Raw genomic sequence first — 15725 nt, 5'->3', positions numbered from 1 at the left:
TGTTTAGGATACGCAATGAAAAAGTAGTGCATGGTGTTTAAACAGCTACTTAGGAGCATGAGCTCATATGAGCAGCGGGGGCCAAAACAGAACCCCGAAATACACATGAATCATAATTTAAGATTTCACTATACTTTTGCTATTTAAGAGACCCGCTGTATTAAATACAAAAATTCTGGCCACCTTTTACTACAGTAGATGAGCAGCAGGCATTCTCATTGTCCTTTGGGATTCTACGTGCTGGCTCCCATCGTGGATATTCTGGGAAGATGATATGCATTTCTATTAGTATTCTCTTCAAACAAAATAAATGCTGAAGTTCGTTTAACTCTTAATAGTCTGCAGGCTGTGTCTTCAGTACATCCACAGATGCTTTAAACATTTTTTTCAAATTTTAAATAGGGGCTTTTTCCCCCCCACAAAGAGTCTTTGAAATTACGGCTGTGTGGATTGCATGCAGGAACTTTGAGTCTTCTAAGATTAGATTTCATATCTGAGCTTTCCCAAGACTATATTGCCCCAAAGCTGATTACGGTCATGTATGGTAGAAGCTGATATGTCAAAAGCATTTCTCTGCTTTGCGAGAACTAATTAAATGGAGTATCTTTGCTATGAAGAATGAGAAATTGATTTACTTGCTAATGGCAACTTCAGTATTTGTACATTTTTAGCTCTGTTACTATTTTGGGGACTTTGTGAAAGGCTTTGTGATGGACATGATTAAGGAATAGCGGTGTCTGGTACTGCAACAGCAGTTAAGGTTGAGCAGTTTACACAGGAAAAAAGTCAATTTGTTTTTTAAATCTCAGACACTTAAAATGAACAAAGCTAATTTAATGTGGGTAATCTTAAAATACTTTTCTGTAACTTTGAGGGTAACATGATGTTAGGGAGGGCAGGATTTCTTAAAAACATATTTATCACCTTCAGTCATACTAGTTTAACTTAAGAGAGTTTAATTTCAAAATCAGTTACTGCAGTTCTTAATTCTCCTTACAAATTGCCTTTGAAACCATTTATTCGGTAGTCTCTGTGGGGTGATACTAATGCTGCAAAGCTGAGATGAGGGAGACCTAAACACACAGTAAATCTTGCAGAGTTCGTGGTGTCCTACGATACCCAAGTTAAGTGTATTTGAAATCTATTGCCAGCATGTGTCAGTATGTAATGTTAGCACTTTGCAAACCTCTCCCACCCCAAATTCGCGATGTACTATATTACAAACTGAGAATTGTACGTCCTGTACTGAAAGCAAGTCTTCAGCAGCTAATCTCTGCGTGGCAGGGGGAGGAGGAGAATGTTTGTAAGTATTTTACAAAGTGTGTGCAAACTGAAATGAGTAACAGAAAGTCCCATCAGTGTTTGTTGCTACAAAACCTATTTGCCATGTTATCTGCACTGTAATTTCTGGGTTGACTGACGCAGATTGATAATATTTGCAGTTTTCTCTTGAAAACTGTTTTGACAGGGGGCAACAAACTGTAAGGCTGGAGGTCTAGTTGGCAACTTAATCTGCACAGGGAAGCCTTTCAACCAGCCAGATAGATGTCTTCTCTGGGATTCCACTTTGTTCCTTTGATCCCAGGGACAAATAATTTATTAATACAGTATGTGGGAACTACATAATAATATTTGGTAAAGCAAGTGTCGGCAAAATTAAACTTCTCTATGTTTTCTTTTAGCATACTCTTAATGGTACAGTAATGAGATGGTGAATGAGCTATTGGGAAAAAAATAGCTGATGATATAAATTATTTTTGTCAACAGATTAACCTAGTACATTTAAAGACATCAAGAACATGTATAAATGGCTGAAACTGTTTTGATTTGCTTCCAATGCTTACATTTCTGTACAACATAATATTTAGTAGAAGAAAGTATTTAATTTAATTTTAGTCTTTTCTTTCTTCTAGAATAATGTATTTTCTGGCAGTGGAATGACAAGGAGGAACACTTACGTTTGTGAACGTTCCTCAGATCGCTATTCTGCAATACAGAATGGGAAGGACAACAGGTATTCTTCAAGTTTTCTTGCTTATTAATTTGGGTACAAGAACTGAGGCATGGAAGAAGCAGGTTATGTCATTAATACCGTCACGAAGCATGGTGTGAAATACATAGACTGTGTTTCCATCTCGTTTTCCACCGTGGTTTCTGTGTTTGTGATGAAATTTATAACTAGATGTGTAGCTCTGCCTTTGCCTCCCCTTATGGGATCACATTTATTAACTAGGGGTTATCTTCCAACGCAGAGTAAAGTAACTACACTCACAACTAAGCAGGCAGTTCTGCTGTGGAGACCTTCAGATGGATTGCCCTGACAATGTAGCCCAATCCTTTTTCATTTCTACTAGTAATCATTCAAAGTTGAAATTGTTAAGACTTGTTGATCCTTTCTGATATCATTCTTTTTTTTTTTTTTTTTTTGGCCTAAATAATATTTTAGTAGAGATGGTAACCAATATGTATCTGTATGTGGGATGATAATTACACTCAATTTGGTATGTTTTGTGAAACACACATTTAAGATTGCCACAATTACTTTTTTTAAACTGTGTTCTTTGTTCATCCTTGGTGTTAGTTAACCCCTGTACCTGACTGAAAAACAAAATATCAGCTTTAATGGAGAGTAGTAAAAACTGGAATTTTTTTAGTTTAAAGCAATAGATCCTACTGTGATTTTTTTTTTTAAGCTACTTAAATAAAACAGTTACGGTAAAATGAACCAAAAAGTCCCTATCATTAAATAAGTATCTAGTAAACTTGGATATCTAGTAAACTTGTTTGGGGTTGTTTTCTGTCTTAGTGCTTGATTTTTTTTTTTTAAATGCATTTAATTTTGGAAATAGGAAAAGTATAGAGCTGTTGATCTCTATTAAAATGATTAGCTATGGAATATGTAAAGTACAGCTATTTAAATGGCTTTAAGGAGGTACATTAAAAAGCAGAAAACTAATTTTCAATATTTAATTAATTTCAAATTATTACATGGATGTTTTCAAAAGTGTCTTTCCAAATTATTGTGTGTAGTTTAAAATATTTGAACGAAGTTTGTAACAATTCTTTTTAAAAAGGAAAGAAAATAACATATTTTTTTAGATTTAGGTTAAAATATATACTAATACAATTTTTCTGTTCTGACAGAGTTTGATAACATTTTTGTTTCAATATATTTAATACCAAAAATACTATAATGAGAAGGATTTTATTTCAAAGTTTTTCATTTTACTCTTTATAATTAATTTTTTTCCATAGTATTGAAAAGACGGATGACTCTTAATCCCTGTTCCTCTCATGAGTGCAATGAATATGCTCAGCTCTTTGAGCATCTTCGGAAAAATTAAGGAGAAGAATTTTCTTTTGAGTTGTGTATTTGCCTTTCCTACAATACATTATGTTGCAGTTGCATTTGGATTTGGTGTGGATGAACATCTTGTGCTATCGGATTATTTGTCTGAAATCTTTAGCTCTTTGCTACAGATATTATTTAGCTTTGGGACTTCTGTTGCTAATACATTATTAATGCAATTTAGTTTATGCTTGTAGAGGCAAAGCTGTAGTTTGGCCTAAGTCATTTGACTTTTGTTTTAATAATTAATGACACAATAGTTTTGCTGCTACTTTCATCTCTTCCTTGCCACTTAGGCGAAGCAGAAATGAAAGTACTGGTAGAAGGAACTGTATTTTGAAAGGGTGGAATAGTCCAGAGGAGAAGTACAACATGGTCCTTTAAAAACACAGCCACTTCCAAGTGATAGCATGTCACAAATGTGACAGCATTTATAGATGTTCGAAGTCTTAGATGTTTGAGTGAAAATACGGGTATTCACTTCACAAAAGCAGAGTCTATTTAATCAATTTATTTAAGTCTTTTGCAAATTTCTTTTTCAGTAATTTTTACTATTTCCATGTACTATTTGTAGTCTTCCTTCATTACTTTGAATAACGTGTGTGTAAGCCTTAATCTTGGGAGGAATGAAAAGGCCTAATTTAACATATGTGGTGATTTGATTTATGGATGAACATAATTTTCTCAGAATTCTGGTTTCTTTACTTTAAGAAGACTACTAAGGTAGCCTGGCCACTCAGTCTTCTGGTTATTTAAACAGCACTTGCTGTGTTCTAACAGAAAAAATTAGTTGTTGTTTTCCCTGTTTTCTCTGGGGTTTTACACTAACCTTTCTTTTCCCTTTTCGTTTGTCCATCCCTCCTGCCTTGCTGCCATGGCGAAAGCCTGACAGAAATGTCTGCGAGTAGCACGTCTTCTGCAGGCTCTGCAGTAGCTTCTGTATCGACACGGCCTCGACATCAAAAGTCTATGTCCGCCTCTGGTCATCCTATCAAAGTTACACTGCCAACCATCAAAGATGGCACTGAAGCTTACCGACCAAGGTAATAAGTTGGTTATTATTTCTGTAATGCTGTGCACTTCAAAAATGTCGTTCAGTTCACGATATACTTCAATACGTTTGTCATCTATTCAGAACTGTCATTCTGTTTCGAATAGTAGCGTGGGTATTACAGATGATTTAAGCCTTGATTTTGTTCATCAGTCATGTTTGCATACAGTTAAAGAAGTGCCTTGACTGCCTCCCTCTGGAAGCTTCTGGAAAACTTAAGTAGTTAAAAGTTTAACTAATTTAGACAGGAGCATACAACACAGGCCACCATAAATCCAAATGAATACTGAAATGTTAAGCTCTTGGTTTGGTGTAAATTGCTAGGCTCATTTCTATCTAAAAGCACCATAGTATAGTAGTTCTTACTATTAATTGCCCAAATAGCTTTATACATTTAGTTGTGCCAGATGATTACTACTTAAGAAATATCTGTTAAATTTTTGGAGTGCTTACATGTTAAAAGGTTTGGATGAATGTATTTTTCCAAAGGAGGGCTGGGAACACTTTCAGATCTTACTACAGACTCTTCTGCCTTTTTCCTTTGTTCTGTTATCTGTGTGTACTTTTTTCACTGCTCTTAATACTTGAGATAATTTGATTTTTACAATGAAAATACCTCTTGATTATTTGTAAGTATGAATCATAAAAGCAAATCGGTAGCAGATTCAGGTTTAAAAAGAAAGAATCATGAGCGGGGTTGGGGTTTTTTTCCTCTCTTTGAGAAATGGTTGTCATGTAGGAGGGATTCCAGCAGAGTCTTTCTCTTTATTTATGCTTCTGTTTTCCCAGCAGTGCAACTCAAAGAGTGCCTGCTGCTTCCCCGTCTGCTCATAGTATTAGCACTACCACTCCAGACCGAACCCGCTTTCCTCGGGGGAGTTCAAGTCGAAGCACTTTCCATGGTGAGCAGCTAAGGGAGCGGCGTAATGCCACTTACAATGGACCGCCCGCCTCACCATCCCATGAAACCGGTGCTTTTGCACATGCTAGAAGAGGGACATCAACTGGTATAATAAGCAAGATAACTTCCAAGTTTGTTCGCAGGTTAGTACCTCGATTTTTAAGAGAAAAACAAACAAAAAGAAGCCTAGCCTATAACTAGGGCCATAATTGCAAAGTCATTGAGAATTGCCAGTTTAAGTCTGAAGTAAATGTAAATTTAGCTAGAATGATGCTTGTTTTATGTGTTCCTACCAGAACCTGCCTTGTTTTACTTCTCTGTGTATATTTGTAACCGTTACGTTTGACCAGCTATTCTGCTGCTTTATCTTAAAGGAGCAAGAGAACGCTACTCAAAAGAGGTGTTTTGCTCATGCTTTCCAGCTGAAGTGCAAAGATGCTACAATTCATTTAAAATCAAATGAACTTAAATACTGAAAGCAGTGCCTTAAAAATTAGTTGTTATTTAATGTTACAATATTTTACTCTTTTAACCAGATGCGGGTGCAAGGGCTGTATTTACAATTATTTTATTGCTGTGCTTAGAGGGAATAACAAATTATTTCAGGGAATTCTAAAATCTGTGAATAAATGAGAAGCTTTGAGGTGAGCAGAAGTCTGGATGTCTGGAAATACTAACTTTTCGGTATCGTGCAGCCTCCCATATCATGTACCAGCTTCTTCAAATGTAAATTCAGGATTCTGAAAAAAGAAAACCCACCCATCCTGGACCTGCATTCATTCCTGTGATGACGCTAAAACACTAATAATACTGTGAGGAGAGGCACTGGGAAAGATTTTCAAATACAGTGTGTAATATCAAGTGACTGTTGACTTAGCAGTCACAATAGCTTTCCCAAAAGGGGACTTAATTTTCAGTTTGCCTCTTTCTAACAGTGATTTTTACCTATAATTTTTAAGCCTACTTATGGATGTGTCCATACTGCATCATTATTAGTTTTACAACAGAATTATATCTTGTAAAGCTCTATTTTCTTCACAGAATCATGCTGTTATGTACTGAATTCTATCATTTGTGTGTAAAGCAAACAAAAGATAAATTCAAAGCTAGGTTATGCTAGCAGTTGCAAGTTTGTGAGTAAAATATTATGAATTGCATAAGGTGGTGTTACAAGGGAAAAGAAGAGAAAGCTAGAAATGCAGGGACGTTCCTCATAAAATTGATTTAACCTGGTGAGCTGATAGTTTGTCAGTATGTATGAAAGTAATGCCTCCTATGATGACCCGAAAGAAAAAAAAGTATGTGAATGATTTTCTTTCTTCAGAAACCTGAAGATACAGGACTATGATCCTCCATTATTGGTATCTCCAGCACTTACGTAGTTGGGGGATACAGACTTCATTCTCTGGTTTTAAAAATAAAAAATAAATTAAAAAAGTTACAGCAAAGTTAGTCAACTGTGGTGTCAGTGTAGATTTCCAAATGGGAAGAAAGGTATTTTCTGTTAAGTAACTAACCAATTTCAAGAGCACAGGCTATTTTTTTTTTTTTTTTTGGCTTTATAGCTCATTGCTATTTGCAAGGAATGGTATCTGGAATTTTTTTTGAAGAGTCAGATCAAAGAATTAATATTTTCATTATGTTAAACCACAATATTAAAATAATACTGTAAACTATGTATTTAGAATTAATATCTTGTAAATTGATGTCTTTTTAGATGATCTTCATTATAGAACATTTTTATTCAATTTCCTATTATGTTTTAGACTGCTAAAAATACATTTTCTTGTAGGGAAGGCCTTGTAGGGATTTTGTTTTGTTGCTGGGGTGGGGGGGGTGTTTGGTATTTTGGTGTGGTTTTTAAACTTTGGGTTGTTTGAAACTTTTAGTGGCTGGGATTATGTGGAGAGAGGTTCGGGGAGGGTTGCTGTTCTTTTAGGTGAATCACATAACTGCATGCTTTTTACCTTCTGTACTGTTCAGGAAATAATGGTTTAAAGTATACTTTGGTTAGAAGGTGTCATGAAAGACTTTGTACTGTCTTTTTGGCAAAGGTAAATGCCTGTTCTGGTAAGTATGTAAAATAAATGTATAATGAGAATACTTAATGATCAGGGCATTGAAGTGTTTTGTATCAATGGTTTATGTCAAATGGTACTTCTCTGATGTTAGTTACTAAAGTATTTGTGTGTTGAAGGTATTAAATTAATTAGCTTATTTAAATTGGGTGCTAAAATGTTTGTACAGCAGCACTAGAACATACCTAGGTGGCTTGTACAATCTATGGATACTTTTTTTAAGTTGTTTCAGACTAAAAAGGCATTATACAAAACCAGTTCCTCGGTAAAGTACAGGTCTAATTCAGCAAGATGAAAAAAGATACGTTAACCTCAAGCTCACTGAGAGTCTTACCAAAGTCAATGTGACACCTGATTTGCTTAAAGTTAAGCAGAGGTCGAAGTCACCTCTGTGAACTGGGCTCCAAACATTTGGTCTCACAAACTCTTGGGCACGTCTTATCTGTAGTGACTTGAGTGTGCTTAAGCATGGGCATGTGCCCAAGCGTGTTCAGGACTGAGGTCTGACGGCCTGGCCCAGAAGGGTGCAGAGCGGGGGCCCCCTGGACCACCTTGATCGACTGCTCCTCTGTGCTTGCTGGAATTACGTGTGGCCATTGCTCTGTCTGCAGTAGGTTGGGAACAACGTCTTAATTTTACCATCAGTTTAAAAAAAAAAAAAAAAAAAAAAAAAAAAAAAAAAACCAAAAACCCACAACATTAAACAACTACAGGTCAGAGCTGAAAGAAGTTAAGGTATCATAAAGGGAAATTAAAACTACAGCTGTGAAAAAATACTATTAAACAGTATTAGGTTTGACATTATTATACTGATTTATTTAGTTTTATTTTTTGTTCAGTAGCTATTTAACGTTGTTCTAGATGTAGGTTTTCTTAACTTTTATTTTTCACCTTTATCATTGAATCTCAACCTTAACTTTGTTTTGAGGGATCCAAGTGAAGGCGAAGCCAGTGGCAGAACTGACACCTCAAGGTGAGGAGCCACTATTAATACTTCGCTCCTAGGTCTTTCGCATCAAGGTTTAAGTCATTTCTTAAAGATTTTTAATCAGGATGTGAAATAGAATAGTGCTTAAGTAATCTGCATTTCCGAAATGTTTTTTATTTGGGGGGAGGGGGGTTGATGAGGTCCTTTATCCCTCACTTTTGCTTTCTTGCGAAGTATTTAATATAAAACTTTACTTAAGCGTATTCCTTGGAATAATAAAGCCCCCTGTAGGAGTTAACCAGTCACTTAGGCCCTTAAAATCATGTTTTGGCTTATAAATATTTAATGGTGTTTACTTTTGGTTTCAGTGGAAAACGTAGTATACTTCGTGTGTGTCTGTGTGTATATATGTATATAGTAAATTTATACTATAGTTACACTGTATTCATTACTAGAGCTGCTGTTTGCCAGAAGTAAACACCTTACGGTCCCTGAGAAATGAATGTCACTTTGCACTGAGAAACAAAATAAGTGACATTCAGACGAAAAGGGTGGCGACTGCTAAATACTGAATTTGTACGGCAACCGCTGTACGCAAATCTATAGATGCTTTGTTAGTAAGAAAGCATTCCTTCATATGCTTATTTTCCAGTATATCTGCTCTTTTGCCGTGTTTTCAGCATTTGGTTCTGCATTTTTGGTGTGCTTAGCACAGTGCGTAACTTTTTATTTTTATGCTCTCTAATGAACAGGCATTGTAGTTTGCATTCTAAACTGGTCGCTTACAGAAAGCTATCAACTTAGTTTTCAAAACAGAAAGCCTTTATTTAAAAAAAAAGCACATTCTTAACAAGATACATTGCATAATACACAATGCATTTTATCTGCGTTAGCCCTTTTCAATTCAAAGTCTATTCACTGTTGAATTCTTGATGTGGAAAGGGAAAAGATATTAATCAAATGTTCAAATGAAACGAAGTGTGAAGTTGCTTTCAGCTCTTGCTTTCATTCTCTAGCTTCCTCTACTTTTTGTCATCCTACAGTGTCTGTTTTGGGCTAAAAGTTGTTTTGAGATCTTATCCCTGCCATGCTCTATCCTTTAATATTGATGTGGTTCTCTGGGGATCGCACTGAAAGTTAAATTAAAAATGCTTGTTTTGACTCCTCTCTGAATAGCGACAGTTTATAGACTATCAAAAGGAGAACAGCACCTTTCCCCAGCGGCGGATGGGGAGACATCAGGTATCTTAACTACCTGGGACGAGAACAGAAATAGTTGGCAGTGGAATTACTTTAAAATAATTAGTGCTGTTTCTCAAAATGCTCATTCGGTAAGGAAGTGTCAGAGTAAGAACATTCATTGGAAATCACTCCCTTTGAAATTTTGTCCAAGTCATTGTATGAACTAAAATACTTTGTGTCTACACGTGGCTGTTTCTTCTGTGAAAAAGCTGCTGGCTGCGTACTGAACCGACTGGCAAACGAGCTGTTTACAACCAAATTACAGCACAAAATTCTGCTTCGTCAGAAGGTCTTTTTACAGAGAGAGGTCAAAAATACATAATTAATTCCAAAGGGGGGAAAGGCGGAAAAGAGGGGAGGGAATTAACCGAGGACTTGTGAATCGCAGGGTGGGATTTCTTCCTCTGCTGCTTTTACAGTATGATTTATGCTTCAGGACTGTGTCCCTCAACTTCAGTTTTGTTGGTGTATGGCATGCTCCAGACCATGAAATCAGCAGAACTTCAGTCATGCTTTTACATAGATTCCACTTTCTTTGGAGCAGTATGGAGTAACGTGTGTCTGCTGCAGTTACCATTGCACATGTCGTCATCAGAACGTTTTAGAGCAGGGGTTTCCAAACTTGCTTTGCTTCTGTAACGGCTACTGGGAGCTGCGCCAGTGCTGGTAGCAGCTCCCAGTGCTGTGCCGAAGCGCAGATGCGTGCCGGAGATGGGGCACAACTCTTGCAGCAGTATCCATCTCACTCTTTTGAATTAGCTTTGCCTGTGACTAGCGGTGTGTCGGTCGCGGTTTAGAAACCCCTGTTCGAGAACTGTATTTCTCTTCTGTCTCTCGGCTCTACTGCTTTTATTTTTTGACTGTGTTCTGCGTGTCGCTTCTTCCAGGAGTGCTTCTGGGGAGCCGAAAGACAGAGAGAAGGAGGATAGCAAAGATTCGAAGCCACGCTCCTTGCGCTTCACGTGGAGTATGAAGACCACTAGTTCTATGGACCCGAATGATATGATGCGAGAGATTCGGAAAGTGTTAGATGCTAATAACTGTGATTATGAACAAAAAGAGAGGTTTTTGCTCTTCTGTGTTCACGGTGATGCGCGACAAGATAGCCTCGTTCAATGGGAGATGGAAGTCTGCAAACTGCCGCGATTGTCGCTCAACGGAGTCCGCTTCAAAAGAATATCTGGGACTTCTATCGCCTTTAAGAACATTGCATCCAAGATAGCAAACGAGCTTAAGCTGTAAAGAGAACCTAAATTTTTTGGGATCAGGGAAGATTCATACATGATCTACACTTTGAATGTACTGGTTATGCCTAATGTGATTGGCCTGTGAAACTCCCCATGTAGAAATTGCCCTTATTGCAATAAGGTTATACATAGTTATTCAGAATTGTAAAGTTAAATCCAGTATGACCTATATTAAATAACTGTAGCTAAAGAAGTTATGTTCACATGTACAGGTAAGTATATAGAGCATTCTGTTCATTTTATGTTCATAGAGTTGTATAATAAAAAGATGACTGCTTAAATTCAGATCTTGTATAGTTGTCTAGATTTCTGCACAGAAATGTATGTTTGAGGCTTTGAGTTGGAAAAGTTCTTCCCTACCATTTACATTTTTGGTGGTTTTTATAAGTCTTACCTCTATCATGCGTTTTTTAAAAAACTTGTGTCCTGAGTCAAATGCACAAAAAAATAGTTTTCATAACTGTAGCATGACCATTTTTAATTATTTAAAGATTGTTCATGATTTGAACCAAAAGTCGATGAATAATCGGCTTTTTGTTCTACACGAGACTGTTCCTGCTTATCTTTGGCTCTTATCCTTGTTGTTGGACAGTGTTTAGTTGAGGAGGAAAAATAAAATAAATACAAACATGTTTACAGTGTTGGCACTTACAGTTTAAAAACTTTGTTCTGCCTTGGGCCAGCTCAGAGCTGTGGGGGGGGGAACAGAAACCAGGCGTTACGTGATGCTCCGTCTGCAAATTACAGTGCTTACTCCCATGGCCCGTTAACAAATGTAGCACCGAAATGGAGAACCGTAATTATTTCATTTGAATATCGTGGTGTAAAATATCACTTGTTTGCTGCCTTCAGAATACTACCAATTCCATTTTATGGAAATATGTTAATATTGGGACTGTTGAATAGCACAAGGTAATCTGAAGTGTTGACCAATTGTGTAAGTTAATAATACCACCTCAGGAATTAGCTTGGCTTTTTGGAACATGTGCCCCTGAAAGAGTACATGCAATTCCACCTAATATTTTACAGCTAAACATACATTGTTTATAATGATAAATTGTTGATTTATGCTTTCGTGGTTGTACAGTTTGTTCCCATGTAACCTGTTTGTGTTTAATATTTTACCGGATTTCTTGTATTTATTCCACATCATTATGCCTGTAACGTGCAGCTTTGTAATTAGGCACTTGCCTACAGAAAAGAAAAGAAAAAAAAAAAAACCCACATTTTTTTCCCTTCATAATTAATGACTATAAACTATGTAAAACCACTAGTACTGGTACATTTTAATACTTGTTATTTTGTACTGAATTAACCATAGAGGTTGGTTGTGCAATGTTATTTAATGTCGTAATTACTGTAATATCAACATATGGGCCCCATCTGCACACTCTTGTGAAGAATAGAAAGTTCATTAAGAAATTGTCACTTTAAAAAAATAAAAATTAAAAAAAAAAGCTGTGGTAAACTCTGTAACCCTAAGTTTAGAAGGCTGTAAGTGTAGTAAATGTGCCATTCTCTAATGGCTTCTTGACCGAGATGGACTTTACATGCTGTACTGTGATGTAGCTTTTCCTATGTAACAGTTATGTTCGGAAATGGACGTGTATTGTTGCCTTAGAAAAAGGGTGGTGTTTGGAAAGAAAGAACTTGTAGCCCCTTTTCCTTTTTTTCTTTTTCTTTTTTTTTATCTGATGTTCATTGAAACAAAATCTGATGCAAGTCATCTTGATTCACTGGTGCACTCTATTAAAACTTACTTGAACAGTTCTCATACTAAAATACTTTGTTGTTTGCCCTTTCTGAAAGCGCAGTCATTACTGCAGGGTAGCAAACTAGTCGGAAGGCGGACAGCCTTCATCCTTCTACGGCGTGGGAATTCAGGGTTAGCGGTGCGTCGGTTCCGTGGTCCTGCGCTCCCCAGGAAGGATGGGTGGTTTAGCGCTTCTTAGAAACAGACGGCCAGCAGCTTTTCCAGAAACTTGCCAAAAATCAGCCTCGGGAGGGGTTTGTGTGTCTGCTCAATTTAACCCTGAATATCCATCAATGTTCAATTATCCTTGGAAACACACCACTGGAACGTAACTGTGACGTTAATCCAAGCTCGTGTATGAACTTGGTCATGAAACAAAACCCTTTGCCTTTTTGGAAGGTTCAGTGGCAAAAATATAGGTCATGCTGGGAGAGGGTAGATTAAGTTCTTAGGCCAGCTTCCCGCTTCCCAGGCTGCGTTTTTGCACGGCTGACTTTGCCCTAGATAGGCGCTGGTTTTCCAGCGCTTCGCGTAAGCGGAGCTGGGTCAGCGTTGCACAGAGAGCATTGCCGGGGGGCACAGGTTACAAACTTCAGTTCACCCCTCCCGTGAAATGTGGCACCCTGAAGCGCCAATTTAATGTGTCTATTTCTATATGTGGACAGTTTGCAAGGGGTGTTATTTCCAGTAACTGCCGGCAGTGTGAAATGGCTCCGATTCCCAAACCCTGCCCATCTCCTTCCTTCTTTTGCTTTGTTGGAAGACGAGCTGGGAGCCGTGTTACTCTCTCGGTAGCAAATACACCCAAGTGCTTCAGTGAGGGCACAATCTGAGTGCAAAAGGTGTAAGCTGCACCCCATCCCCTCATTTGCCTTTCCCAATCTCCTCTTCCTGGCAGGAATGAGATGGGAAGACCTGAGAAAGAGACTTTTTCAGAGCTGCTGGTTTTACTGGCAAGCAGAGTGTACTTTCTATGGGAATCAGTAAAACATTGCATACTGAGTCATCAATATCTGGTTTTTGGGTCCCTCAATAGCTGCCTCGTTACATACCTGTTACGTATAAGTTACTGCTTGGGTAAGAGTGGGATAAAGAACATTTGGATCTGAAATGCAGCTTGACTTCCACGTGGGAGGGGATCAGCGTGGCATTTTTGTCAGCGCGGCCTCAACTCGAGAAATCCGAAAGACAATGAAATGGCCACAGCGTGTTCCACAGCTCCAGGAAGGGATGGGGATGTCTCAGCTCTTCGGAGGGCTTGCATATTCCATTGTAATTTCTTGGCAGCGTTTCCAGGGGGTGTTTGGGGTGGGCGGGGGGTGAGCAGTGAGACTGACGCGTGGTTCAGCAGGTTGGGGTTGTTTTGCTTTATTTCTTTACTTAAGGTATACAGACACTTCCAAACTAAGTAGATCCCTCTCCCCGCAGTCCAGTTTAAAACATTAAGATGCGTATAGGTCAGTGAAAGGACAATAAACGTTCACTCCTGCGGGTGAAAAATACTGCTTGAGAACCAAGTGGCGTCATTAATGCTGTATAGTTAATGATGGTGCTAAAATTCCACGCGCTGTTAGACCCGAGACTTCTGATACCCAGTGTCGTGCACCGAAGAGGGACCTTGGACCTCTTAGAAGGCGTTGTGGTTCCCCTGCCGCCATGCAAATGGAGACGGTAAATCCCCCCTGGGAGAAGTGTTCCCTGAGGTTTTGATCCTTGAACTGTGGAAAATGAAACAAACCCCTGAGGTACAAACCCTGTCCCCGGGGAAAGGCCGGCCCCTCTTGAGAAGACAGATTATCTTTCACTATCTTTGCACTTCTCATTTAGGGGCAAAGTCTAAATTCCGCCATGATCTATAAATAGAAAACCTCGATGTAATCGATTTTCAAAGTAAGTCCCATAAAAATACTTAAAGCATTTTTTTTTTCTTTGAAGTTTTTCAAGGTAGCTTGAGACGAACAAGGTGAAAGATCCCATTCGGCAGCTGCTGGTGGATTATTGATATTTTATTTCTCGATGCTGCTGCTTAATCAGTGTCAAGCAATCACTTCATCCCTCAAACTATCTAAGAAAGTAGCACATTCAAATCTGCGGGAGGTGGGGGGGAACTGGGTGGCCCCCGTGGGCGCAGCCGGAGCCCAGAGGAAGGAGGAGCTCCAAGGGCCACCCGTGCTCTGCCTGGGTTTAGGTCTGCACCTTGGCTTTCTGGAGGTTTAAATTAAAAACCTGATGATTTTAGGAGGTGGTGATGCCTTTAATATAAAACAGGGGAAGGGACAGAGCGCTTTTGCCGTAGTGACAGACTGGAGACTTGGCTCACATCTTGCACCCTTCAGGGCTGGCCATGCTGCCCATGCACAGCTTTCTGGCTGGAGCTGGGGCGATGGTGAAACACCATCCGTGGGGCAGAGAGCTACGCCAGCTGCAGGACTGATTTGCTGAGCGTTAAGGGCACATCTCAGGGAAACACGACTTCAAGGCTTAGTTTCTCTCTGAGAAGAATCGACAGTAAGGGATCAGCCTGTCCCCTTACCGCATCTGCTTGCCCGAAGTATTTCTATATGTATCAAATGTTTTAATAAATGATCCTCCCGGTATAATTTTGCTTTTCTCGATCTACCCCAGCTACTCAAAGGGTGCTCAGGAGGTGCCGTGGTTAACCCGCAGTCCAGCCAGCTGCCGGGGCGTGCGGCTGTCGGCCTCCCCCTGCATCTGGCACAAAACCACTCAGAAACTTTGCCTTTTAGTGACGGCTTTGGGACTTTCCCCTCGGCCCCGGGTAGCAGAAGGGAGCCCTGTACGCCGGAGATGCTTTTCATCCGAGGCTGTAGCGGGAACACCTATAGTGGAGGGATTACCAGGGCTTTTTCTTTCGGGGGGGAAAAGAGCGTGATCCGCTGCGATGCCGGGGAAGGTGCCGTTTCAGCCTTTCACCCGCGCTGGCAGCGCGGAGGCCGAAGCAGCGCTGGGGCCGCGACCACCCGTCCCGCCGCCAGCCACAGGCCGGGCTTCCTCTCTCCCGGGCTCCCCCCGCCAACTGACGCCGCGGGGCCGGGAGCGCCGCTGCCCCGGGGCCGCTTTCGGCGGGCAGGGCCCGCGCGGCAGCGGGGATCGGGGAAGCCGCTTCCCGCAGCCGTCCCGCCCCGGGGAGGGGGCAGCGGCCGCCTCCGGCCACA

At 39.6% G+C, this 15725-nt stretch overlaps 1 protein-coding gene across 8 annotated transcripts in view; it reads left to right on the top strand.

Annotated features, from left to right (window-relative positions):
- MARK1 (microtubule affinity regulating kinase 1) overlaps nt 1-11426 on the top strand; it is a 60280-nt gene extending 48854 nt beyond the window's left edge. For 4 of the 8 annotated variants that reach the window (XM_054195824.1, XM_054195827.1, XM_054195832.1 and 1 more), the window contains 5 exons: nt 1914-2014; nt 4234-4392; nt 5190-5444; nt 8308-8352; nt 10437-11426. In XM_054195824.1, the coding sequence (XP_054051799.1) occupies nt 1914-2014; nt 4234-4392; nt 5190-5444; nt 8308-8352; nt 10437-10791 (915 nt within the window). In that variant the 3' untranslated portion in view covers nt 10792-11426. The remainder of the gene's footprint in view (nt 1-1913; nt 2015-4233; nt 4393-5189; nt 5445-8307; nt 8353-10436) is intronic. The other 4 variants (XM_054195825.1, XM_054195828.1, XM_054195829.1 and 1 more) reach the window with 3 other exon arrangements.
- The last annotated feature ends 4299 nt before the right edge of the window (nt 11427-15725 follow it).

This window comes from Rissa tridactyla, chromosome 3 (assembly GCF_028500815.1).
Source record: "Rissa tridactyla isolate bRisTri1 chromosome 3, bRisTri1.patW.cur.20221130, whole genome shotgun sequence".
Classification (NCBI taxonomy): domain Eukaryota; kingdom Metazoa; phylum Chordata; class Aves; order Charadriiformes; family Laridae; genus Rissa; species Rissa tridactyla.
Note: the sequence above shows the minus strand (reverse complement) of the source record. Positions and strands in the feature narration are given on the sequence as shown.